The sequence below is a fragment of the Lycium ferocissimum genome, chromosome 7 (genome assembly GCF_029784015.1).
Source record: "Lycium ferocissimum isolate CSIRO_LF1 chromosome 7, AGI_CSIRO_Lferr_CH_V1, whole genome shotgun sequence".
Taxonomy (NCBI): domain Eukaryota; kingdom Viridiplantae; phylum Streptophyta; class Magnoliopsida; order Solanales; family Solanaceae; genus Lycium; species Lycium ferocissimum.
Genome location: NC_081348.1, coordinates 31,546,704 through 31,573,733, shown reverse-complemented (window position 1 = coordinate 31,573,733; position 27,030 = coordinate 31,546,704). Strand labels below are relative to the sequence as shown.

Sequence of the window (27,030 nt, the reverse complement as noted above, 5' to 3'; positions counted from 1 at the left end):
GATTAGCTGTTTACCACGACGTAATCTAGTGTTAAGATCATAGTCAGTATTTGTGGTATCAGACTATGATGGCATGAATGTTAGTATATACTTAAAAGTGGTGTTTGGTTTTGAAACCAAACTCAAAGCTTAATGGGTCTGGAAATCAACAAAACCTGTTTTCTTGATTACAGAATATTGGTTGTTGGTGTTCTAGATGAGAAAAAAAGTTGCAAATCCTTTAGCACTTCGAATGAGTTTTGCATACAAGTTTTGACCAAGATGATTGAGAGAGATTTAGCCAGTTTCATTTTGACGCCCCTTCTCAACCCCGACATTTACTAATTCAGCACAGGTAATTCCCTATTCTCTCCTATCTATTCTGATTTCTCGTCTCCTTTCTTTTCTCTTCTCATCCAATCTCTTTTTCTTCCTTGTTACAGATCTAAACACAACCACGGTAGCTCGTTAGATCAAGCTCCATATATTAGTTTATTAGTCTTTCAATTCAGTTATTAGTTGTAATTGTAATTTTGCTTTCAATTCGAAATAAACCACAAAATTGTCCCAAAAAAAACTTGTTTGATTTGTTTGTTAATTGATTGAGACTGTGACAATTGGTATCAGAGCTCACGAACCTGCAACCTGTGGCTTTAACAATGGTGGATGGCACTAGAGTGCAAACTATGAACGCAAGGCTTGATAGACATGATGAGATGCTAGCTGAGTTAAATGTTGGGCAACAAACCTTACGGCAAACATAGTTAGGTATTCGAGGAACCTTAGAACTAATTTTGAATCGATTGACTGCCTTAGAACGACTACCACCAAATCCAAATGGAGGAGGACGGTTGCTTCCTGTTCTAGCAGCTGATGCCAGACCAAATAGGCAAGCAGGATTCCCAATTCCACCTCCTAAGTGGGAACTGCTTGGTTTTGAAGGTAAGGAACTTAAGGTATGGCTTTGAAAATGTGAGAGGTATTTCAACTTGTATAGAACTGCCGAAGAATCTAAGGTTGAAGCTGCTGCTCTTTATTTGAATGATTGGCTGAGGTGTGGTTCAAGTCCTTAACCTTAATTAGGAAGTTATGACTTGGGCTGAATTTAAAGAGGAATTGTGTAATAGGTTTGGTGAAAAATTAATGGAGGATGTTGTAGAAGAGTTTAACAAACCTGAACAGACTAGACCAATAGAGAAATTTCTGGGCAAATTTTAGGATCTCAAAGCCCACATGCTCATCAGAAATCCTGTTTTAGAAAAGGCACATTTCTTGTCTAGTTTTGTGGGTGCTCTCAAGTAAGAGATTAAGTTTGGTGTCAAGCTGTTAAAACCAACCACCTTGAGTAGTGCAATAGAACAGGCTAGAATGTAAGAGAAGGTCATTGAAGCTGCAAGTTAGAGGGATAAAACACTCGTGAAACCTTACTCTAACACTAGGGTGACAGCAGCTCAAAGAGTTTCACCCATGCTATATAAGAGAATTGAAACTTATAGACTAAGTCCCGAAATTTATGAGTACAGAAAAGCTAATCACTTATGTTTCAGATGTGGGGAGAAGTATGCACCTGGACATCAATGTAAGAATAAGCAACTTAACTGCTTGGTTGGAGAGACTGAGAACGGTCCTGAAGCTGTTGTGGATCAGCCTGAGATCCAAACAGGAATCCTCATGTAACTAAAATCATAGGCAAAAGCAAGAACAAGAGTCTAGCAGTGTTTATAGATTATGGCAACACCTATAGTTTCATTGATGAACAAGCAATGAAAGAAAGCTCGGTTATGTGCCGTTTTTTATAGTCCTTTGTGAGTGTGATCGTCAACGATAGAAATTATGTCATGTGCAATGTCAGTTATGCAGGTTTCAGCTAGAAAATGCAAAATAAGTTATTTCAGGAAGACTTGAGGATTATTCAGTTGGGAGGATGTGATATGGTGTTGGACAATGATTGGATGAAGAAATATAATCTAATCAAATTTGATCATGAGAAGAGGTGCATTACAATTGGGAGAAAGGGCAATAAAACTGTGCTGCATGCCATACCCGAGTCAGGTAATCTGAGGATAGCTCAATTGTTTTATTAGCCTCTTATGAAACAGATGGCCATCCAATAAGTGGTTGAGTATGATATTTTCCAGAAGAGTAAAGATGAGAATGTCTCATATCCTAGACTGTTGCAACCACCTCCCATCCCTGATTAAGCTTTGAGACACATCTCTATAGATTTCATTGAAGGATTACCTAAGTCTAAATGTAAGGTCATTTTTGTGATAGTGGACAGAATTACTAAGGCTGCTCATTTCATGGCATATACTCATCCCTTCACTGTTGTAGATATAGCTAATAAATTTTGGAAGGGAGTTTACACCTTACATGATACTCACGAGTCCATTGGCTCAAACAGAGATAAAAAATTTCTCAGCAATTTTTGGCAGGCATTGTTTAAGCTCAAAGGGACTTAACTACTCTATAGTTTAGCTAATCACCCTCAGACTGATGGTCAGACTGAGAGGGTGAACGAATGTATTGAAAACTACTTGAGGTGTATGGCTATTCACAAACCCAACCAATGGAAAAATTGATTGTATTATGCAAAATGGTAGTGCAACACTAATTTTCACAGCAGCTTGAAGTGCAGCCCATTTGAAGCATTGTATGATTTTGCTCCTCCACAACTATCCATGGGTCCCTTTTTGGAGTCCACATTCCCAGCTGCTATTGATGTGCTTATACAAAGGCAACAAATGCAGCAACTACTCAAGGACAATCTACTTAAAGCTCAGGAGAGGATGAAATTGTATGCTGATCTCACGAGAACAGAAAGAGAGTTTCAAGCTGGTGACATGGTATACTTAAAGCTCTAACCTATAGACAAACTTCCATAGCCCTCAGAAAAATTTGAAACTTAGCTCTAAATACTATGGGCCTTATTAGGTCCTCAATGGAATGCGATCAGTTGCTTATAAGTTGTTGTTACCGCCGCTTCCAAGGTCCATCCTGTTTTTCATGTTTCATTATTAAAGAAGAAAGTTGGTACTAGAGCAGTTGTACAGTCAGTTCTGCCTATGATTGGCGTAGAACGCCAATTTCTAGTGAAACCAGTTGCTATATTACAAAGACAACTTGTGAGAATAGGCAATGTTGCTGCTGTTAAGGTACTCATTCATTGGTCTAATTTACCTCCTCAAGATGCTACATGAGAGGATTATGATTTCATCAAGGCCAAGTTTCCAAATTTCGATGCTAATCCTTGAGGACAAGGATTATTTAAAGAGGAAGGGTACGTCATGTCTTGGAGAATTAGAGTATAAATATAGAATAAAGGAAGTGTAGTTGTAGAGGTTCGAAGCTATGAAGAGAAACGGGGAATAACTATCACAATCCAACGGTCGAGATTGAATCTCAATTAATGAGAACCAATGGACCAGATCATGACAGCTAGATAAGTTTGTTATAAACTCAACAAACTCGTCTGGGCATTCATCATTGAACAATACGGGTAATTTCAAATTCTCTCCTCTTTATTCTGATTTCTCATCTCCTTTCTTTTCTCTTCTCATCCAATCTTTTCTTCTTCCTTGTTACAGATCTGAACCCAACCATAGAAACTCGTTAGATCAAGCTCCATATATCAGTTTATTAGTCTTTCAATTCAGTTATTACTTGTAATTGCAATTTTGCTTTCAATTCGAAATAAACCAGAAAATTGTCCCAAAAAACTTGTTCGATTTGTTTGTTAATTGATTGAGACTGTGACATATACTGAAATTGGCCGTAGATGTTTTTGGTCAATTATCTTTCACGGTTTCACCATTTATGTAAGTTTTGTCCGATTTTATGTTGTCTATTTCTACAAACAAATCATATCAAGTATCTATCACAACCTCGCCGTGCCCTTAATACATGACTTTAATTGCCATGATCTAACGCTCTTACATTAAAATATGAAGTAATACACCATATGGGGTTCCTCTCAAAGGGGATCTACATTCGTTTAGCAAAAATTAAAGTTAATAGAATCTCAATCGAAGACAACTGAAATAATTTCCACAATACTCATTAATTTAACCTGCTTCCGGGACGGAGCCGTATGACGCGAGAGTGTCACGTACGGTTCCTTTGAGAAGGGTGTGATACCACCACCTATCAGGCCTGATGGAACAAGGTTGACTGAGACTGGCGGACATCAAATGGATTAGAGTTATCACAGAACTGGAAGAGGTTCGATTCCTCTTTTCCCGCCAGAACAAAATTCACTTGATTGACACATGTACATACCGCGAAGTCACTCGAGCGAAGCAAAAAAAAAAAAAAAAAAAAAAATTATTACAGAATTAACTAATGACACTCTGGTTATTAGCAACTATTGAGTTAGCTATGTTAGTAAATATTTGATGTAGATTTATTGTTACAATGGAACTGAGCTGGTGGAAGACCTGAAGTTGGGTGGGAGGAGAGTACGTAGGTTTTCAATATCTTCAATGCTTGACGTCCACATATATCAATATGAAATTGAAAATGCATACATCATTATGTAGATTGTAACCTCTACAGCACGTGGCACGCATCACTCATTTAATCTAATATAATACATAGTTCACAACATCTTACGTCTTTTTCTTCCTGAATAAGTTTTGGTAGTTCAGTATGAACATAAGAATTTATTGTTCAAATAAATTGCTCGGATAAAAGGGGGAGATAATAAATGTTGTGTAGACAGTTTGTTGTTAGTATTTTTTTAAAAAGAAGAAAGGAAAGATAAAGAACTGCCATAGAAGCTATTTAAATGTTATGCATAAACAATACTCACATGTGTACCAAAAAAAAAAAAAATTGACACGGCGATGCATCCATTGACTTTTCAATGTCCAAATTACTTAGAGACCATTTGTGAACACGTATACTGGGCTTAGAATATGATTCTTTTGTCCTTAGTTTTATGTATTTTAGATAGCTAAATCAAGTAAATGTTTGGAAGTCGAATTTTGTTTCAAAGAACTTTCTCTTACTTTACCTATATTTCAAGGAATATTGGACATTATTAACCACACCGGTAAATTTTTATAATCAACTGCCATCGCATATAGTAAAAAGGTAAATAGTTATCCACACATTGTGTTCACATCAAATCAAGTAATCTAACTTAGAAGTTAAAAATTAAAGTGAGAATACATATATCACTTATTCATTATCAGTGTAATAAATTTGTAGATAAAAGATACATGCCTTGATTTGGTATATAGACACTCGAGTAAATAGCTTAAATCCTAGCTATACTAAAACATTATCATTTAATCATTATTTAATTATTGAAAAAAATTCAAAGTTGATTTAATTTACTATTCCTGCCGACAGAATTAAATGACACATATGTCCATGCACTGTGGAAGTCATTATTATCATCTGGATCTTTAATTGGAGTGGAGCTAAGTGGAGGACAATCAATTAAAGGGACCCCCATTATATGTGAGTTAGCCTTCTCCCTTGATTTGGGAAGGAAATAGCATGACCCATTCTGCCTTCTTAACAACAATCATATCAAAATGTACTTTGAACATACGTAGTTTTCATCTACAGCCAAGAATTTGAAATTGGAAACAAATTGAGTCGTATAAATAAGGACTCTTCATCCCCATACAGCGACATAATGCCCATTTATTGTAGATTGTATATATAGTTGTATGTTTGACTTGTGAATATTGAAGTTTTTTAAAATTTGCAAATTTATTCCTGAAGTATTCGATTTATTTTATATTTATGCTCCGTTCACGTTTCGATCCAAAAGTCCCACGTTATTGAATTCGTGATTCCATATTTGTCCCTTCCTCTAATGGTTGTCCAGCTTGGTTTTGATACTTGTCACAGTGGAACCACGTAGATAAACAAAAGATTCAAGTTTACCCATAAACTATTAAATTGTTTTATATATAACGATTGAAAAGATCCAAATATATCTCTGAACAATTAAACTTTAAATACTCAAGTATTTATATTCCTACATGACTTGACTACTTTTGTCACAATGTAAAACTATTTAGTAGAAGAATGTATTTGAAATGAAAGATAACAATAGAAGCTCCCATGAAAAGTGTTATAAGGCGTATATAAGACAACTGCAAATGTTTTGTGTATATTTGGAGATTTTCCCAAATTCTTTTATAAGACAAAATGCAACTGCAAATACTAACGTGGAAACATCGAAAGATAAGAATTTTTTTGATGTGGCAATCACATAAATATTATCAAAACATGTGATGATATTTTTTCGAATGAAAATGTGAAAATTTGGAGGCAAATTGGAAATTAAATCAGAAAGGAACTTGCAGGGAAAAGAGAGATGCCAAATGGACATGTTTATGGGAAATATCTCAACAGAATGTGAAATACTAACTTTTTTTGTTTTGGAAGTTAGTATAATTACTGAAAATTGAAAGGACACGACTCACTAGCATTAATAAGGCAAATTTCCTGACAAAAAATGGGTGAACTCGTGAGAGACAAAATATTCACCCTAGCATGACTATCAAGGACTCAATTATAATGACCTTTTTAAGGCAATATATATAATATGGCATTTTGTTAAAATAGTTTAGAAAAGAAAACCTTCTAAAACAACTGTCTTGTAAGGCGGACCATGAAATATTAGGGGTCGTTTTGTTCACATATTATCATACAGTGATTAATACTCCCCTCGTCCATTTTTAGTCGGTATACTAAAAATAAATGTCTACTTTTACTTGTTCATATTGAAATAATCAAGAGATAATTTATTTTTTACTCTCTCCGTATCAAATTATCCATCGTGGTTATAAAAAATAGTTGTCTCAAATTATTTGCCATTTTATAAGTTCAAGACCAAATCAATTATTTTTTTCCTATTTTGCCCTTGGTAGAATTTTGTCGTTAATGAAGATGACACATAAATAGAGTAAACATAAAATGGAGAGAGACTATATAATTTAGACATAAATATGGGTAAAGTAGTCAAAAACATCTCCCAATTAATATTCCCTACGGATCAAAAACAGTGTCCACTTAGACTTTTTTTTCTTGGGTTAAAAAGAGTGTCCATGTATCAAATCAAGAAAGAATTAATCTTTATTTTTTCGGATTTGCCCCTATTAAGTGTTATGACATCAAATTCCAATGCCTATTTAATTAGGGATAGTTTAGTCAAATTACATATTTTTGTCTAGAAGTTATATTTTAATTAAAATGGCTAAGTGGACACTTTTGATTCGGAGGAGTATTTAATGGCGTATAAAACGACAAATAATTTAAGGAAGGAGTAGTTCCTAATTTAACTTATTAACTATAATAATTTTTTATTGCATTTCTCAAAACATTGGATTTATTGTATTCAAATGGTAATATAGTAAACTTATCATTTTATTAATTATTTCAAGATATGGCAAGTCAAACATAGACAAGTAAAAATGGACACAACTAGTAATGAATAAACTGTTATATTATAATGAACAAACTATTATACAAAAAGTTGCTATAAACGAATTTACTTACTCTCAGGGTTTTTTTTTTTTTTTTTTTTTGTATTTAAAATGATATAATTCTCGTATTGTTTAGTACACGTATTTAATTTGTTTCACATTGTATCTCGCATAAAATAATTCCCGTATAACTTCATCCAGGTATTGTTTGATATCGCCTACTATATACTGCAATACGTAATGTAATTCTAATATATTTTCTGATACGACCAACCAAATGTTAATCATTTGATGCGAAAGTTTATGCTGGCATTAGTTATACCATATAATCGAATACCCCACATGATCAACCAAACGACCCGACTGTACTCTCTTAGGATATTTCTTTTTTTACTATAGTTAAAAGCTCAACACACACATGAGAATCATATAAATAAGAAAGATTAGATCTGTAAAACAATAAATATATCTAAACGTGTGTTCTAAGGTGCAATATAATTAAATAGAGAATTAGCACTTCCCCTCTTACACTTTTCAGTATTACCTTTCGAAACCCATAAACGTGGTTCTATGGTGCAAAACTTATATAGCATGTGACAAACTTTATGTTATAAATTTAATTTTGTATTATTAACAAACAAATACATTATGTTGGTGGTCCAACATTACTGACTCGTGTTTCATGTGTTTTGGTTTAGGGTCTAATAACGCACAGTAATTCTGTTTTAACTTTATTGAAGGCTACGTTCTCTCTAGTTGTCCCCGTCATTATCCATCTCAAATGGCTTTTGTGGATAGAGTTGCAAATTACACCATTTGTATCCTCTAAATCTCTAATATCACAATCAGAAATTCAGAATTATCAGCGAAAACAATACTCCATCAATCTAGCCTTAACAATTGAAATTCAAATAAATTCAAAATACTTACTCTAACTCGATGCCAAACAACCATTTATTTTAGACGGTTGCAATAAAATGCTATGATAAATATAATTAAATGGTACTAGTAAATATCGTCTATATGACAGATAGTTTCAAATACTCCGTACTTAAGTGATTGTTTTGGTTTAATTTTGTCTTAGAAGAATTTCAAGGTGTTTGAACCAGTTTTGAGAAAATATCTTTTTAGCCAACTTTTTTTATTTCTAACGTCTGTCGTTTAGTATAATTAAACTTTGTTCTTATTCAGTCACTACTATTTTTTAGTTTCTTAAAAAATCTTTTTAAATCTAGGGGCCGTAAATGTAAGAACTGATTTGGACCAAAGATTTTTTTTTTTTGTGTTTAATAGGACAATAGTTATTTAGAAGTATTCTTTATCAACTTAATTCAAATTTCATTTCTCTATTAGTTCAAACCAAACATAATATAAATAGTTTCAGAAATTTTCTATATATAAGCCCCAACTTTACCACTTGCAAGAATGGCCTTGTGACAAAGAATATATAGGAGAAATATTCTATTCCTTTTGGCCAAATCTCAGAGAGATGGCGTCGTCCACGTCAGCATTCAGGTGGCTAAGAGTTAGTTTCTCAGTTCCGACGTCGTTTATGAGGTGGCCAAGGTTGTTTACTTCGTATTGGAGTAGTCCGAGAGGTCACAACGGTGTCGTTTCGGCGTCGTATTTTCCATGGGATAGTATCAGCTTTGCTTTCTCACCTAGGCAGTGGTCGTGGTCATGGCCGGACCTAGACTTGCCTTTCTCCATCGTTGATTCTATTGTTTGGTCTATCATCTCTGCCGTTGAATCTGTTGCTCTCGTCTCCTTTCTCTGTTTCTTCTTCGTTTTCTGTGGCTGTACTCTCTGATAGTTTATCTAATAGAGGTTTCTACAGCGGAATAGCCGGAAGTTAGTCGGCCGGTGACCGGATATTGGACGCGAGTATAGTTTAGTTTTAGAAAGATGATGATTGTACCCAGCACGCCAGAGTGCCTTTGACTGGTGGACTGCTCTATGGCTGAGGGTAATTTTGTCAATTTACCTGCCTGGATTTTTCTCTTTTTCACCTTTTTTACTGAAGCTAGTACTGAACTCATAATAATAGTGAACTACAGGCTCTTTTTTCCCAATTTATTTAGATGTTTTAGTCTCTAGTACCTTTTGCCATTTGTATATAAGTTGTTGGATGTGGCTTTTGTTATTTATAACATTATTTCCCGCTATTAAATTCTCAGTTACTTTTACACCTTGAGTCCAATGGACTACCCTCACAGGTGCAACTTGCAAGTCCTATGCCATCCAAAAAAGGTAAACAAAATGGTTCACATTATCCTCAAGTTTCGAAGAGTTCGGTTGTTCGGATATTTTAAAAATTAGCTCCAAACGGAATTCTCGATCATTTGAAAATAAAGTAGAGAGTTTTGTTTTTCCATTGAAAAGCAAATGAGATGAAGCCATTTCTCAACGAATCTAACCAGAAGTCCTCCAAGTGCGACTAACAAAATGCAATTTTTTCAAGGTCCAATTTGATTGATTTGACGAGTTAAAGTGAGTTCATTAAATCAGGCAGCGTTTATAATGTGACGACTCTCTAACTTATTAGTAATTTCTTTAAAATGAAGCATGCAATTTCTTACTCCATTTTTTATCTTTGATTTTCAGACAACAAATCTGTGTTTATCAACAATTTATGTTCGAGCTACGCCACATGGTGTGTGTTGTGAAGCTCTAAAGTGATAATAGTAGTTTATTAGAAAAAGGTAATCCAAAGGCTAAAGTTACATTTATCAATTAACTATTCAATTAAACAAAATAGATCACTCAATTCACCATTCGAAATATAATACTAGTAACTCTGATTCTCTGAATTGTTTATTCTAACTAATGAACAAAGTTCAAACACTATTCCTCCTTTGTGTCTGTTGTGTGATCTCCAGAAATTGCTTTATTTTTTCCTTTTTGTTTGGGGGTTCAGACAATAGTATTTTCGGGAAGAAATGTGAGAAAACATTAGCAGATACTTTCTAAAATTAGTAGAAGTGTGCATAAATTAATACAAACACTATAATTATAAAATAAAGTATTTTTTCGGAAAGAAATGTGAGAAAACATAAGTGGATGTTTCGCCTCACCAAAACAAGTGACAGACACTAGCTACTATATGTAATGTACCACATAGTTTATTTATGATGTATTCCCATAAAGTAGCAAAAATGACTTAAGAGTCTACCTATATTACTGTCTAGTATAGTGTATATAAATTTTAAATTTATATAAGCATGTTGACTAGTTCCACCTTATTGTTTATTTTAATGAAGAGACAATCAGACGAGGACCTAAGGTCTCTTGGCCTTTTACAATTTGAATAAAAGAAAATATTTTTTTTCAAATCTCTTATATGTTTTTTTTAGATCTCTTATGTGAAAAAATTGAAAATCTTTTGTAAAAAAGTCATAAAACTAAAAGAGTTTGTAAATGACCAAAAATTCATTTCTCCCCTTACTTCTTGCAACTTTTTTTTCTTCCTTTCATTTTTTTTCCTTTTTAGTATGTCCATACCACATTTATTTGATAGAGTACTCAAAATAAATGTGTACCATACTGCCATTTATGATTTTGGCTAACCTAATATACTACCAAAATATGCTTTTTTCCCCCTTTTATGGCTAAACAGTACACATTAAAATTTTACTTAGGCACCGTTTGTTCATAGATACCAAAAACAATTTCACTTTTTTTTTGAAATTTTGGAGTTGGAGTTGGATTTGTGTTTGGCCATAATTTTTGAAATTGTTGTTTTTGGTGAAATGTAGTTGTAAAAAAGTGAAAAAAATTTGAAAAACAAGTTTTTTGAGATTTGTAGATTCCTAATACAACTTGTTCGCATTCGAATTACCTACCAAACGCTGATTCTGAAAAAAAGTGAAAAAAAATTCCAGAATAAAGTGAATAATTCTTATGGCCAAACGGGGGCTAACTTTATTACGGGGAAAACGTATAAGTTACATAAAAAGTGCCAGACGATCTTCTTATGTTCTTTAATCGATTTCACATAATTTCTCTTCTTCAAACCTCCTTCACTTCCCTTGTTTTACTAGTAAAAAAGATTAGAGACATTAAAATCTTCTCAAATTAACATAGTAATTATTTTCCTCCTTTACCGCAAAAACCTATCTTAAAATTATTTTTTAAAGATTGGACTTAGATAACTTATAGCGGGAAAATAACTTCAAAATGCTAACAGTATGGAGCAGTGTCAAAGTGTCTAGCAGAAACTAGAAAAAAGACAACTTTATGAGTGGTCTTGACTCTTGATTCTAAAATCGTTAATTGCGCTAATTGAGCCGCTAAAAAAGCCAGCTAAGTTTCCTTAATGTCTAAAACATTCCCCAAATTTCCAGAATTTTGCGTTGTCTCCTCCTTTTCATAGGATGCTATTCCCAATCATATCATCTTTTTCTTCCACTAACTACGTGGCCAACAGGTGGGATAGAGATTGATAGAATATTTGGGAATATTTGTAGGAGATGTACGAAAAATAGTTCCTACGTCAGATGACAATTAACTAACCCCCAAAAAAAGAGAGTCAAGAATGTAAACTTACGATCCGTTTGGACATAATTTAAAATCATGAGATAAAATTATATTTAGACATGCAATTTGAATTTCTTAAGTTGTATTTTTTTCTTATAAACATAAAAACCCTACAAGTGGTGAAAACTATCAAAACTTTCCCAATTCTTATACAATCTTACTAAATGAGCAAGTCATAGTTCATAACAAAATTAATACAATATTAGAAGGCCTTTAAAAAAAAATGAAATATCAATTGATCAAACTTTAGTTCAATAAAAAGGAAAATTAACATGAATAGTAATGTAACCACTCTTTAATATAACCCTCCCACATGGTACGAATATAAATAGGGAAAAGGGTCAAAAATACCCCTCTACTTTGGAAAAAGGGCTAAAAATATCCTCCGAACTTATTTTAGGTCAAAAATACCCCTCCCATCATTAAAGTTCTCAAATATACCCCTGTCTTGACAGAAATTATCCCCCAAAATAACCCGAAATCATTTTCTAAACCCGTTCCATCATTTAAACCCGACCCAACTAAATAATAACCCATAAGATCCCCTTATTCTCCCAATACGTAGGTTTGAAGTTTGAGGAAATTGGGGGAATAAGGGGATCTTATGAGTTATTATTTAGTTGAGTCGGGTTTAAATGATGGAGCCAAGTTTAGAAAATGATTTCGGTTATTTTTGGGGATATTTCCGTCAAGACAGGTATATTTGAAAACTTTAATGATGGGAGGGGCATTTTTTACCCAAAATAAGTTCGGAAGATATTTTTAACCCTTTTTCCAAAGTAGAGAGGTATTTTTGACCCTTTTCCCATATAAATAACGGTTGGTAAAAGTTAATGAGGTTGGTAAATGGTTGATGTGAGTAATTGCTAAAAATATCTACCAACTTATGGGTCTTTTTTTTTTTTACAAAATATAAACTTACGAGTCAAGTTTTACATTTAACAATTTTGAAATCCCAAATCATACCTTTTTGGATGATTTGGGATTTCATCTCATAAGATGAAATAATGAGATGAAATTGCATGTCCAAACGCTTATTTCATCTCATGATATGAAATCGCATGTCCAAACGCCTACTTATAATTAAGAAACTCTCAGTGAGTTAATTTATTTCTCAAGAAGATTTGCAGTACCAAGCTTTTACAGTCCATTAAGTATTAACTTTTCTCATTTCATTATCCAATTCCATAATGTTTATCTATGGTCATTTTTTTTCCCGGTGAAAACGAATAATCAGTTAGAGATTTGTATTTCAAGGGTTTAAAGATAAGTGGGTCATATCCAATCTCGGAAACTCTCCCTTCGGGTTTATATTCGTGATTACAAGAGTTAGATTGAAAGAACCGAGCCTAAGAAATGATAAAATCAAGCAAGATAAATATGTATTCGAAAATAATCAACGTGCCCGGATGTATATTTCTTGAGAGAAAAAGTAAGTGATAGGTTACAAAAGATGAGATGAAGATACCTTAGCTTACATGATAAGCTACCTATATAGAAATCAAAATAAGATTTTTCAGTCCAACATACAGGTGATGTGACGTGAGATTCTGCCCGTGATTCTTGCTTAAATTTAGTATGGCCCGGTCACTCATATACTCCTTGAGATGTCCGGCTCGCATTTCTATATATTTTGCAAGAATTAGTTATGCATTTAACTATAATCAATTCGAGAAACATGTATACCAAACAATTGACGAAACTTTTTAAGAAAAATAAAGGCAGGCACATGATGTGGCTAGAGCCTTACTCAAAATGGTTATTGGATTTGGATCCATTTTTTTCCGTTTGAATACTATCAATTTAGTCCAAAATGCATCTCACCAGATTATCCAATATATTGTTGGGCCATGGAGTCCATTTACTTGCCATCAGCTTTTTCTTAAATAAACACAGGAAAGGGATCATAAGGTGAAGGATCTTGTGGGATTACACGGGGTATGTTATTGTTGTTTTTAATCGATGTTCATTGACATGACGAAACTAAAATAATCAATCAACTAGATTACTAAGATTTCATCAGTTCTTTTATTTATTTTTAAGCGTAGGCGAACTAAACTTTTCAGTAAGCTCAAAGTAGTTATATATATATATATATATTTTTTTTTTTGTTAGAAAAAAATACAACTTGAGAAAAGTTGGAATTCAGAAAAACAAGGTATTTTCCAGTGTTCGAATCCTCATTCAATGATATTTTTTTAGTTAAGAAAGAAAAAGATGTAATTAAAAAGGCCTTCTAATAAGTCCCCATTTTGTCTTTTCTTAGTTGATGCTTAAAAATATTTAAACCCCACAAAAAATTCAAAAATTATGCCTAACATTCTCTTCCTCATAATATATAATCATTAATAATAGAATTTAGACCCCTCTTATACAGTTGGTAATTTTCATGAAAAAAGATAATTGTGTTAAAATAGTGAGTTCCACTATCTTTGTGCGAAGAAATTACCAAACTTTATTTCGGTACCTCATATATCACCCTTGACCAATATATACCCTGATATAGGGGTGTTCATGGTTCGGTTTGGGTCGGTTATTGATTAAAACCATAACCAAACCAATTTAGTCGGTTTTTAAATGTCTAAAACCATAACCAAACCAAATAAAATAATAACCACCGGTTTGGTTATTGTCGGTTTGGTTGGATTTTTCGGTTTATGACTAGCAGACATGAGACTTATCAGTAAAACATTAAAAAGTTGAAAAAGACATGTCTTTTTTTTTTTGTTTAAACGATAACTTTTATTTATCGTTTAAGGTGGAACATACATCATAGAAATATTTTTCACTATTAGTGATAGTGTCACACGTACTCAAGTTACCCAAAGTTGCTAAACTATTACATATAGAGCTAAAAACTAACTAAGTAGTGGCTGCACCATTTTTGTCATCTTAATACACATACCTGGAAATAAAGTAGAGCATAGGAGCTTTTAGTTGTTGTTACAAACATACATATTAATTAAACATAAAGACTACCTAAAATGAAAATGAAAATATATGAAATAAAAAAACTTTGTGTAATGATCCCAAACTTTGGGACAATACTTGCATTTCTTCCTCCATTCTCCCATTTTATCAAAAACACTTTGTGTAATGATCCCAAACGTCAGATGTTTTTCTATCATTATCCCCAAGGCTAGGGTCTCAACTACAAGAGGTTGTTCTTTTCTGTCTTTTAGGAGGATTACCCACGGAAGAAGTATTAGGGCATTACCATGTGCTTGAGTTGCGGAAAGAATTCATGTTATCAAGTATCTTCTATAGGAACCTCCAAATCTACAACCTCTCGTCCTTTTCATATGAAAAATATTAGAAGTTTAGGACCGTTCGACAAGAAAAAGGAAAGGTATAAATTCGAAAAAAAGAAAAGAAGAAACAACCTAAAATCAAATGGCTAACAAAGAAAGGCTAAAAATTTAAGTTAAAGACATTAGACTCTAACATGAACTTCATAAGTAGGTTTACACTTAACACTTAAAGAGTTAAAAGACTTAAAGACATGGGCTTGGACATATTCTTAAAAACATGGGCCTTAAACAATCATGTGAAATAAGTAGACCAAAAATCAAATTAATGATTAAAAGGTATAAAATATTTATAATTATTTATGAAAAACTAATATTATACATATAAATAATTATAAAATTTATGTATATAATTTATCGGTTTGGTTCGGTTATTTATTCGGTTATTTTTTAATATAACCATAACCAAACCAAATATTATCGGTTTTTAAAATTTAAAACCAAACCAAACCAAATGTCGATTTTTTTATTCGGTTTGGTTAAATTTTCGATTTGGTTTTGATTTTAACCAAAACCGTGAATAGCCCTACCCTGATATATGTGAGAGATAGATGCATTTAGTCCTAACCCTAAAGCTAACAATTTTTTCAATATTTGCTATAATCAAGGGCGGAGCCAGAACATTTGATAAGGGAGTTCAAGAAAAAGGAAATGGATGAAAAAGGGTTAAAAAATTGTCATTATAGAAAATCAAACCCGCAACCATGGGCTCAATAGTAGGCGCCCTAGCCGCTAAGCTGAGTTCTCCATTATGTTAAAGGGATGCACCATTAATATTTATACATGAATAAAAAAGTTGACCCCATATATATAGTGCAATTTTCCGACGAAGGGGTTCGATTGACACCCCTTGCACCCCTGTAGTTCCGCCCCTGGCTATAATTTTAACACTTTTTGTGTTATATGTACATCACGTGTGTTTGCAAATTAGTGAAGACCCACTTTTTTTGGCCAAAATCTTTTCTCCAAAGTCCAAACCCTGCGTTAGGAAGAGACTTTCTCATCTCTTTTCCAAAAATTAAAAACGACAATTTTACTGCCAGTCCTGCTTTCTTATTCAACTAGGCATGATTTTTTTTTTTTTTTTGGCAATTAAGATAAAATTTAACTAGTTATTGAATGTCAATTCCTTCTTTCAGTTTTTTATCGGGTCCTCCCATCCATGTGAGGTGCACATGGCAAATTGTTAAAGTTAACAACAAAATTTTATCAAACTCGTATAAAAGTATATAATAATGTATAAAATGTGTTTATAGACAAATATGAGCTAAATCGGGTAACACACTCAAAATATGTGCTACAAGGTATAAATACTTCCCCCACCAAATGCAATTGTTTTTAGGGAAAAGGGTAAAAAAAAATACCCCTCTACTTTCATAAATTGGCTACTTTTACCCTCCGTTACAAGTTGGGGCCAAATCTACCCCTCCCATTACAAGTTGGAGCCAAATATACCCCTACCGTTAGCAAAGTTTCAAAAATACCCCTCATTTCTAACATATTCCTACATAATCAAGCCTAGTCATTGAAATTAGGTGACATGGACGTCACATAACATTTAACTTATCATATGTGGTGCCTACGTGGCAAACTTTTTTTTAAAAAAAAATCTAGAAAAATGACTTCTATTAAAAATCTGATTATTTTTTTTCCCCGATTTTATAAAACCCCTATACCAAAGGTAATACAGGTATTAAGTACCAAAATAACAACCCCAATACATTGATCATTCCCTCATCTTTGCACAGTTGTGTAAGGGTTTTGTTCAAACCCAGGTAGTAGCCGGAAAAGCTTAATCCACAGTTTTGCTCAACAATGGCGTGGAGGCAATTTCTATTTTCCAACAAAAGAATACTTTCAAACTCATTGCCATCTGGGTTTGCTAGCTTTTCCTCCAAATCCAATCCTTACATAGGTAATTAATTCAATTTCAACCTTTCAATTTGGTAGTAAATCATTGTATTTTTAGTGAGAAATATTTGGTACTTTTTTGTGGGTGCAGTGAAGGTAGGGATACCAGAGTTCTTGAACGGAGTAGGGAAAGGAGTAGAGACGCATGTAGAGAAACTTGAATCAGAGATTGGAGATTTCTCGAAGCTTCTAGTTACTCGTACTCTTAAACTCAAGAAACTTGGCATCCCTTGTAAACATGTCAGTATTTTTTTATCCCTTTCCTTTTTATTTGTTTCATTTGTCCCCGATATTGCTTCAGTAAAACAAAACAAAGTGACGGCTTTTTCTTATGAAAATCTCAATATTTTATATGTAGAGCAATATAGATAGCGAACATTCATATAACTGATTATAGTTTTTTGTTGTGTTTCCTCAACTAATTGAGGATTAGGATCCCTTCGCATTTTGACACATAATTGTTGTTTTCGTACAAGTTATCACTCCACGAGCTTAAATAGAGCAACATGAACTCAAAGTTCACATGACCAATCCCAAAAATACTGGCGTTTACTTGTATAATCTTTTGTGAATTTTGTGGAAATGGAGTGTGATATATATTTTAGATGGATTTAAAAAAGGAGGAGGAAGATGAACATGACATTCTTTATGCATTTTGTGCTTGTTGAGAAGACGGCGATGAGAGAAATAAATTACTACTATGAGAAAGTGAATAGAGACCAGCTGGGATGTGTACTGTTTTCCAGCTTTAAAGTAAATCTTCGAAACTTAAGGGCTTAGATCTTTGTGGTTGTTTCCTCTATCAGGATGGTAAAACACATTTTCGATGGTTAACTGTAGGTTGTCTAGTTGATGTTGTAAGAAAAACTTAATAGATGTGATCAGTGTTATCAAAGGCGCGCTTAAGCCCTGAAACAAGGCTCAAAACATGTTGAGCGGGACTTTATGTGCGATTTGTCATCAAGAGTTAATACTTGCCAATGAGCGTTTTAGGAGGTGACGCTAGATTTGATATTTCTTTATCGTAATTTTTTCAATTTTTTTGTCCATATATTTTTTATTGATGCTTATTATTATTAATCTTGGTTGTATATATTTGTATTTTTGCACTAGCTTTTTTTCATTAAAGCCCACACTTTTTTTAGCTTTTTGAGATTTAAGAAAGAGCTTTTTTTGCGCTTTTGCTGTACTTGATGTGATGATGCAGTATATGGCAAGAAGATAGGGATTTGAAAGAGTGCTATAATTTTTCAATTCGCTTTTTGTCATTTGATATTTTGAGTTGGATGCTTGTAAAGTTGTAACTTGTTAAGTTAGTGGAGATTTTTAGCTTTTTGAGATTTAAGAAAGAGGTTATGGCTGCTGTACTTGGAGCTGCAGTATATCAGATAATGGAGTGCTATAAATCTGAAGTTCTTTAAAGGCAATACTGTACATAGTAATTTTGCAATACCACCTATACAAATAGGAGTTAACGAGAGATGTAGACATGCTTAGGGGCTACCTGAGAGCTCGTAGATGTGAGGCTTTCATACGCCAATTTTGTAATTACTTTTCTTAGAGTTCTTTTGTCTTAGGCACTCTTCCTAGAAGGTGCCCAAGGCATTTTTTTTTTTTTTTTTTTTGGGTTATGGTAACATTTCACATTTATTAACCAAAAGAAGTTTAATATATTCTTGGTTGCACCTATCAGTATGTTAATGATGGTACTTTCCATTTTTTGACATTGACCATTTCCTGAATTGGACTTACTGTTCCAAGTTAATATGTGCCTTATTTCGAGACTTGATCCAGGTTTCCTCCTAGAGGAATCTGAAATTCATACGCATAAGATTGAGTTGGTTAGTTTTTGTGCTAGATACCTATAAATGTTAATTTCCAGTTCAATTGAAATGCCCAAAGTGTTTTTGGTGTATGATAGTAGTAGTATTTATTCATACATTAGGATCCAGTTTTGTTTTCTGATATGCATTTAAGAGCATCCAATTTTGGTTCTTAAGCTTTTGCATCTAAATGTTAATCGACATAAAATTCTTCTTATGCTTTTATGATCTGATTTAGTGGGTCACTGAGCTCTTGAGTGAATATTGTCTCCATGGAGAAGCTTGGTCCCTTGTAACTTTACCTGTAAAAAAAAATAAAAAAAAAATCGTAGTTTACTGTCCCTCATAGGTGAGGATGAACTGTTACTGGGAAAGAGCTAAGTTGTCTTAGTGGTGTTCTTGAACATGTATTTTAATGATGTAATGTGATTAAAGATGATGTCCTATGCAAGTTATCCTATTGAGATGATCAATTAGTCCGTTTTGTTAGTTTACTTTTCAAACTGCAAAGTTAATCTATGAGATCTCACACCATTATCATTATGCACAACATGCTTTTGTTGCACACCTCAGAGGTTCATGGGTGGTCTTGGATTAGGGATTCCAGCAAGGACAACTGAATTGGGGTGCTAAGTTTAAGAAGCGCTAGGAAATAGTTGGAGTTATACTAGAAGATAGTGTGGAGAAACCGAGGCTTGGGTTCGTTCCATTTTCGTTTTTTTACACTCTTTGGGTATTCCAAAACATCTGTACTCTCAAGTTAGTTTAAAAAACATTAGTTTAAAAAACATGTCTATAATCATCGAGAATGAATTAACACTTGATCACTTTTGGACTGCCCCAACAACTGGAAATGATAAGTGTAGAAAAATTAACTTTTTGGTCTAGTTGTCACACATAATTATGAAGGTTGAAAGTAAATTCATAGCTTAGAGTGAATGTTTAAGTTGGTGTTTAAGTTGGTTCACCTTGCACAATGTTGTGTCTTATAAGATATAGAATTGTTGACTATGACAACTAAGCCACACCATGACTCTAGATTGATATTACCAGATATTTTCTGAGTTTTGGAATATTGTACTGAGACCAAAACCCGATAAACTGCAGTGAAAGTGGAAATTTTGCTGATCGGATCAAGTCTACTATTTCCCAGTGGCCGAATTTAATGCTTTCCAATCTTTAGCTGTGTCTTTCTTTTGGGAACTGTTCTGATTCTTCGCCAAAGTGATAACCCTAGAAAATGAGTGGACTAGTGCTTAGAACTAGTTATATGTTTTGTTTTCTGATCTTATAGCACCATAGTGGATATCGCTGTCGTTTGAATTACAACCATCAATCTTTTTGCTGTGTTTTTGCATCCATGAATCCTTCATGACACTTTGCTTTTGCTATTGCAGAGGAAGCTGATACTGAAGTACACCCACAAATATAGGCTGGGACTTTGGAGGCCTAGAGCTGAGCCTGTGAAAGCTTAATTAACTCACCTTGCTGGTGGTCCTTTTCTTGAAGAAAAACTTTCTGCCTTGATGCTGATGCATTGCACTTCCTTGCATGGAAATTTCAAAGGGGCAGTTATTTGACTTTGATTAAGCATCACCGAAAGTTGTGATGCCCATGCTTTTTGTTAGGAACTGTGTTTTATCAGTAACGTGAGAATTAAGGACTTGCTTTGTAAGCATACGTCAATAACGAATGCCTTCTTTATTTTCCTTTTATTGAGAATGCTAATTGATTGGTGCATCCGTCCGATATTATCATGTTTTATATGTATGTAAGCTAAAGGGTAGCTTTAGAATAATAGTAAACCATAATTTTAAAAAGCTATAACATTGGGATATAACAGGAAAGACTGCCAATATGGACAGAGGAGTGTAGGCGCTCATGAGCCATGCCTTTGTTTCTAAAGGTATTGCAAAAACTGAAAACTTCTCTTCAATGAAGTTTAGTTGAGCATAATTTTCTGGAAAATCTTTTCACCTGCTTTAGAAACAGCCGCAGCAATCTCTTTATCTTTTGGAAATCTTGTTATATAATGTTTTAGTGTGACGTTTGATCTGAAAAAGTCAAATTGAATCACATAGAGAAAAGGTGTAATAGATGCACGAAGAGTTAATATAACCAAAACAGTAATGAGGTGCATATCTCCAATCAAGATATGTTAATTCTATTCCGCAAGTGAAGCTCTGCAATGACCCTTTTCTAAACTTCTTGTTTCCTAGAGTACAACACCAAAATCATGCATGGCTCCGAGGGGCACGTAATCAGAGTACCTCTTTCTAGCTACTTAAGAACACCTACAAATATCAGGAGCTCTTTACAAAATCCATAGTAGTTGTTACATTTCTGTACAATAAGCAGCCGCTATTTGTCAAAAGATTCAAAATGATTTTACTTGTTCGAGTCAGTTCCTCCGTCATTCCAAATCCACAAAACCCTGATCTGCATTGGTGCAAGAAAGTAACAGTTATTAAATGATCAAACCTGTTTCTCTAGTAGTGATATGACATCATTCTTTTCCCCAGACTCATCTCATATCGTGTCTTTTTTGTATTTCATTTTTTTGGCTGGGGGCTTGGGGAATATTTGAGAATAAGAAACCACACTTATGACTTTACACATTAAATCTACAAGCAAGACTTTTTTATAGGCACTTTACACTGAAACAGACTAGGTATGGTAAAATGATCAAGTGCGCTTCCTTCTTGTCAAAAGTGATATGTAACCGTAAGCTAGCATTCCCGACTTGCAGTAAAGCAGTTGGTTGTTGCATCAAGATAATGTCCTGGTCCGGTAGTTGTTTAAGGGCCTAATAAACCATGCTTCTCTTTTGTGAAAGCTCAATTCTATTTTGAGGAAGAAACACACGACCAACATCTTTTTTTACAGAAAACGGAAGAGGAAGAGTTAAAATATGATTTTGAAAAGTCATGGGGATGGAATTCCTTTGTTACCTCCTGTAAAACTGCCCCTGGCTGATTGTTGAGCAGACAGGAGTATCTAAAGTGAATGGTACTTGTTGAGCAGATAAAAGTATAGAATGAGAACTGTTTGAGATGCCACATCATAGACCAGTCGCACAGAAAGTTTAGAAGAAATTGTACGTGAACCTACCACTGAATTAAAGGCGACATACACACTGATGTCATACACGAGTGCCCAAAACACCTGTAAATTAAGAAAACATTATCATGATTCACTTAAATTGAGAATAAAATCCACAAATGGGATAATGACAAACTTATACTAGATTGTATAATTGGCAGTCATTAGTGCAACAGTATTCTGATTCTCCCCTATCAATGTTGAGCTAAGTTTTCATAGTCAAAAAAAAAAAAAATGTTGAGCTAAGTTTTCATAGTAACTCCTCGGATACAGTATCAATTTCCTCCCATATTGATATAGCAAATATGCTTAAAATTTCCACCAAGGAGTGAATATTAGTTTTTCTAAAGCACATGTAGCTTAACAAGTTGTTAACAGATAATGATCATCTCAAGGAAGTTTAGCTCCAAATCATGCAATTTTCTTTTTATTTTCTAATTCATTTGTACATGTATTATAAACTGTATTCCCGGAAAGCTGTAAATAGTACATCTTCAAGAAATTGATATAAGAAAATGGCCCTTCCAACAAACAGTGATATAACTTAGAAAGTTCAGCTACATATTAGGAAAATCTTTGAACAGACATCATATGCCATTCTTCATGAAGCACATTTAGCCACCTTGTATAGCCTAACTGGAAAACCAGAAACAACCTATTTAATGCCATCAAAATATATGCAGCTACAATTGAAACACCAGGAGTGTGCCAACTTCAACCAGCTTAAGATTTTCATGCAAAAACAATAAGGAAAATGAAGAAAACAAGTTTCAGTAAGCTTCTGATATTATCTGATTCAACCAGAGGAACAGGAAATCTTAAAATTGCAAATCAGGAGGTTTTGGCTCTTACAAATGACAGACTTAATTTGACTACATGCATTAAGCTAATGAAATCTTCGGAGCATTTTGAATAAGCAAGGAGATATACTTTTGTGTAAAGGCAACTGCTGCAAGCTAGAATTTTGATCTCTCCCTTTCTTCCTTATTTATTAAATTTCCTTAGCAACTCATCATACTTTTTCTGAATGTGCATACCATGTTATATTCATGTCGACAGTTCTCATAAGAACATAGAACAAGAATAGTGAAAAACAGAAGGAATAATAAGAATTTACAACCAGTAAGCTCATAGAGTTATAGCATCAACACTAAACTCTGTTAGCTTTCATACAAGATAAACCAAAAAGAACAACATACTTGATTTAGAAGTCAAAAGAAGAATATTCAAAAGATCTCCATGATAACAAATGTTATGAAGAAGTTCATACTCTCAATACTACTGACGAATTAAAATCTCGGATGCCCTGTGACATGAAGCGTACCTTGAAATATAATAACCAAGAAGAACAGAATTGTGATCACCGTTGCTAATATATTCATCTTCGAAGATGATCCACTCTCCTTTTTAACTTTCTTCAATGCCTTAATTCTTTCGGTCCTTCTCCGCTTCCATATAGCAAGCTCAGATATTTCCTTGGCGAACTTAACGTCAGAGGCATCTAATGATGGACCCTTTGGGGGTCTAGGTGGTTTAGGAGGCTTTGGCTTCTTTGTCTTGTCAATATCCATTTTGTTGTCCCTCAAATTTTCCATCTCTTTCCTGACTTTATTTGACCAAATTTCTGTACACCTAACAGAAAGCTCATCAGCACTAAACTTTTTATTATATGTATTTGAACCATCTTGGCTTCTTACAGATCCATTGGATAATCGAACTCCACGAAGCCCACTCCCCGCTTTATACAACTCTTTATTAGAAATTTCACCAGTCAGATCATAGTTATTACTTCCATCTTCATCACTAGTTGTTCCCCCACTCTCCAAATCTATCTCGAAATCACTTTCCCTTGACTGTATATGATCCATAGCTAACCCTAAGACTTCTTTGTCTAACTCTCTCCAACTCCTTTAGCTGATAACAAAAACATAAGTTCGGAACAGAGTTACTAAAAGGCTAAGCCATTGTACAACAAATTTGCTCTTGCTTCCAAATCTTGGAAATATGACTTTACATCACTAAAGACAATGAACAGCCAATCTGGTTATTTAATAAAACAAAAGACATGGGCACAAAACACCAAAACATTCAAATGAAAACTTCTTTTTTGCCATTTTAAATATATTTACTTGAGCTAAAAAGGGTATCCAAATTTAGGCCAGTAAACAACATTATCCTACAACTTAAAAAAATACCTACCTTTTCTCATGTTCCACAAACTACAAATGGATCTTGAAGAAATACTCAAGCACTCAATATTTTGCTGATTTTTTAAAAAATACAATACACACACACACATATATCCTTGTACCTTTTTTTAAGAAGGATATATCCTTGTACATATTAATAGTACTTGTTTACAAGTTGGCAACGCCAAGACAATCTCAATCACATGGAAGTTTCGTTTCACCAACATAGAAAATGACAAAGAAAAAAATTGAAAATCACAGTGGTCCCTTTGTGCAGCTGGAATAAAGCATTTATCCAAAAGAGAGTATAAATTTACTACTGTACTAATTTCTTTGTTATCCAAACAAAAGGAAAGGAAGTTGGTCACAATTCCTAATAGGGTTTCCCATTTTAATTTTTTTATTTCAAATAATCCAAAAATACTTAAATCCCTTGTCCCCATTTTTTCCTCAAACACTACAATAAAAAATAAAAAACTCAAAAAGGAACATAAGCGAAAGGAGAAGAAATATGAGAAAACACGATATGGGTATAAAAAATATATGAAAAACAAAGAGATCAAACATAGAAAGATACATTCTTGAAGAAAAATAAAAATAGCAGCTTTAAAGAGCATTATTGGAAGAAATAAAAGAAGATTTGTATACATACATTGAAGGTGACAACATGGGTAGGATTTGGCCATGGAAATGGATTTCATGTAGAGCTTGGGGAGGAAGAAGAACAAGCGAAGGAACGAAGTCGTTTTGGTAAGAAAAAACGTGTCCTTAAGACATGGTTATTTACTTTTTGTAAATGGTCAAAGGATGCTTGGAACATTCCTAACATTAGAAGATAATGTTAAGGGCAATTGGCATAGCTATGTGCGGTTTGTGGGACCCCTTTTGTGACACACACAACAAAAATGCCTTAAAAAAATTTTTTTTAACCAAAATACCCCAACAAAAAAAAAATGTTATTAACGTATTTTAACGCAAAGCATTTTATCGCGCTAAAGACTTAACCGTAACGGTACAGTCAAGGAGCTTTTAGCGCAAAAAATCGCGCTAAAAAGGAGTTGTGTGCCCTATAACGCAAAGATTTCATCGCGCTATAGATAGATGGGTTTTAGCTATAGCGCATTATTTTACTACGCTATAGTAGTCCGTCATTTTCCATTTCACTCCTTTTACGTAGTTTAGCCGTATATTAATCATGCTTTGATACTCCGAAACTTCAATATTTTATATAGAACCCTACTTATATTTGTACAATTAATAAGATAGGCTCAATACATAAAGAATACGCAATACTTTGATACTAGCGATTCCGCTACGGCGAGTCAGTGCTACTGCAATCCGAATCGAGGACGGTTTTTTGGGTTAGCTCACCCTCGCGGTTGTCGTTTTAGTGGTTGAAAAGCTCGAAGTTTTTTTGTTTGAAGACTTATAGTCATTAGCTTTACGTTATTTATCTTTTAGGTTTCGTCTTATTTTTAAATTAATGCTTAACTTTATTTCGAACGTGTCACTTTTTTTTTTTTTTTATCAATTTAGGACGTGAAACTATAAACAATAATAAAAACTAAGATAATATATATAAATATGCAAAAAATATATAATATTTACGATAAATTGTATAACACTAATGTATATACACTATCGTGACGGGTCCCACATGTAGTATGCGGAGACTATCCCTCAGCCTAAGGCTCGCCATCCCCACCGCCCTCGCCATCGTCTCCATCGTCCTTCTTCCTCTTAATAACCGGACGCTCCAAGTCATGATCATCTCCTCTTCCCTAGCCCGTGCGCCTCGACTGTAACGCGCTTCTTCTTGGGATCCGTTCCGCCGGCACGCCCGCAGCCTCGGGCCGAGCTAGGTCCGGAGACTCAACCTCTTCCTCGTCTAGAGTCGCCACCTGTGCGCCGAAGGATGAACCCGAAAAGTATATAATAATTAGTACCATTTCTTATTTATATTGAATACATTAACGTTATTTATTTAATCAAACCGTGTGTCAACGGCGCCCGAGTAGGCTCCCGAGACGGGTCCGTAGGCTCCTCGACGGGTGTGGTGGTGAATACGAGGTAGTCTCCGGACGAGATGTCGTTCGAAGTCCAAGTAAAGGTTATAAAAATTAAATAAATATTTACCTTATATTGAATAAAAGTAGTTTTAAGTAAAAACTTATACGCGCCTCGCAGTCTCACGAGAAGACACCTCCTTCGAGTCGACCGAATGCTCCCCGAACGGGTCGCTCCCGTGGACCCGCCGGCGTCGAATCCTAAAATATCAAAATAACGAAATAATAAGTAACATACATATTTAAAATAAGTACTTTAAATAATCAAATATATATATTAAATATTGACCTTATGTTGAATAAAAGAAATTTTAATAAAAAGCTTACTCCGTGGCTCGGTGGGTCATACGGGAAGACACCGCCGGCTCGACGCAGACCCATGAGAAAATGCCCGAGTGGGTGGCTCGTGACCGCTACTGCGCTCGAATCCTAAAAATATAAAATATTACTAAATAATGAGTAACATATATATATATATATTTAAATAAATAATTTAAATGAACAAATAAGCATTTTAAATACTAATCGGGATCAAAAACTCATCGAAGTCAAGAATCCTGGGTCCCTCTAAATTCCTCACAAAGCCGCTCATCGCCCAATGAAGCGCGTAACACCGCCCCAATCAACGTTATCACGCTCCTCCGTGTATGCATTCTCGCTCGGTTGTG

The 27,030-nt window shown here is 34.1% G+C and overlaps 2 protein-coding genes across 6 annotated transcripts; one reads left to right on the top strand and one right to left on the bottom strand.

Annotated features, from left to right (window-relative positions):
• The first annotated feature begins 16,994 nt into the window (after positions 1-16,994).
• LOC132062711 (uncharacterized) lies at positions 16,995-20,600 on the top strand. Its single transcript, XM_059455231.1, has 3 exons — positions 16,995-17,186; positions 17,274-17,422; positions 20,403-20,600. Exons 1-3 carry the CDS (start codon positions 17,087-17,089, stop codon positions 20,478-20,480), a joined length of 327 nt encoding a protein of 108 aa, XP_059311214.1. The 5' UTR covers positions 16,995-17,086; the 3' UTR covers positions 20,481-20,600.
• Positions 20,601-21,083: 483 nt separating this feature from the next.
• On the bottom strand, positions 21,084-25,166 carry LOC132064380 (uncharacterized). Of its 5 annotated transcripts, none has more exons than XR_009416544.1 (4): positions 24,949-25,166; positions 23,038-24,021; positions 21,957-22,170; positions 21,084-21,444 (listed from the first exon to the last, which is right to left on the bottom strand). XR_009416544.1 is itself a non-coding variant. In XM_059457335.1 (4 exons), the coding sequence occupies exons 2-3, from the start codon at positions 23,973-23,975 to the stop codon at positions 22,148-22,150; spliced, it is 567 nt and encodes a 188-aa protein (XP_059313318.1). In that variant the 5' UTR covers positions 23,976-24,021; positions 24,949-25,137; the 3' UTR covers positions 21,147-21,444; positions 22,117-22,147. The 5 variants fall into 5 exon arrangements, 2 of the variants coding, with proteins under 2 accessions (XP_059313318.1, XP_059313317.1); XR_009416543.1 differs by having other exon boundaries at positions 22,117-22,170; positions 24,949-25,163; XR_009416542.1 differs by having other exon boundaries at positions 21,147-21,444; positions 23,432-24,021; positions 24,949-25,140.
• Positions 25,167-27,030: the final 1,864 nt, after the last annotated feature.

Bases quoted from the DNA above. Each gene is read 5' to 3' on its own strand.
- LOC132062711 (XM_059455231.1), top strand. From the start codon at position 17,087: ATGGCGTGGAGGCAATTTCTATTTTCCAACAAAAGAATACTTTCAAAC. The intron at 17,187-17,273 runs GTAATTAATTCA...TTGTGGGTGCAG, and splicing joins CAAATCCAATCCTTACATAG to TGAAGGTAGGGATACCAGAG. The intron at 17,423-20,402 runs GTCAGTATTTTT...TTGCTATTGCAG, and splicing joins TTGGCATCCCTTGTAAACAT to AGGAAGCTGATACTGAAGTA.
- LOC132064380 (XM_059457334.1), bottom strand. From the start codon at position 23,975: ATGGATCATATACAGTCAAGGGAAAGTGATTTCGAGATAGATTTGGAG. The intron at 21,445-23,431 runs GTACGCTTCATG...GCACCAATGCAG, and splicing joins CTTGGTTATTATATTTCAAG to ATCAGGGTTTTGTGGATTTG.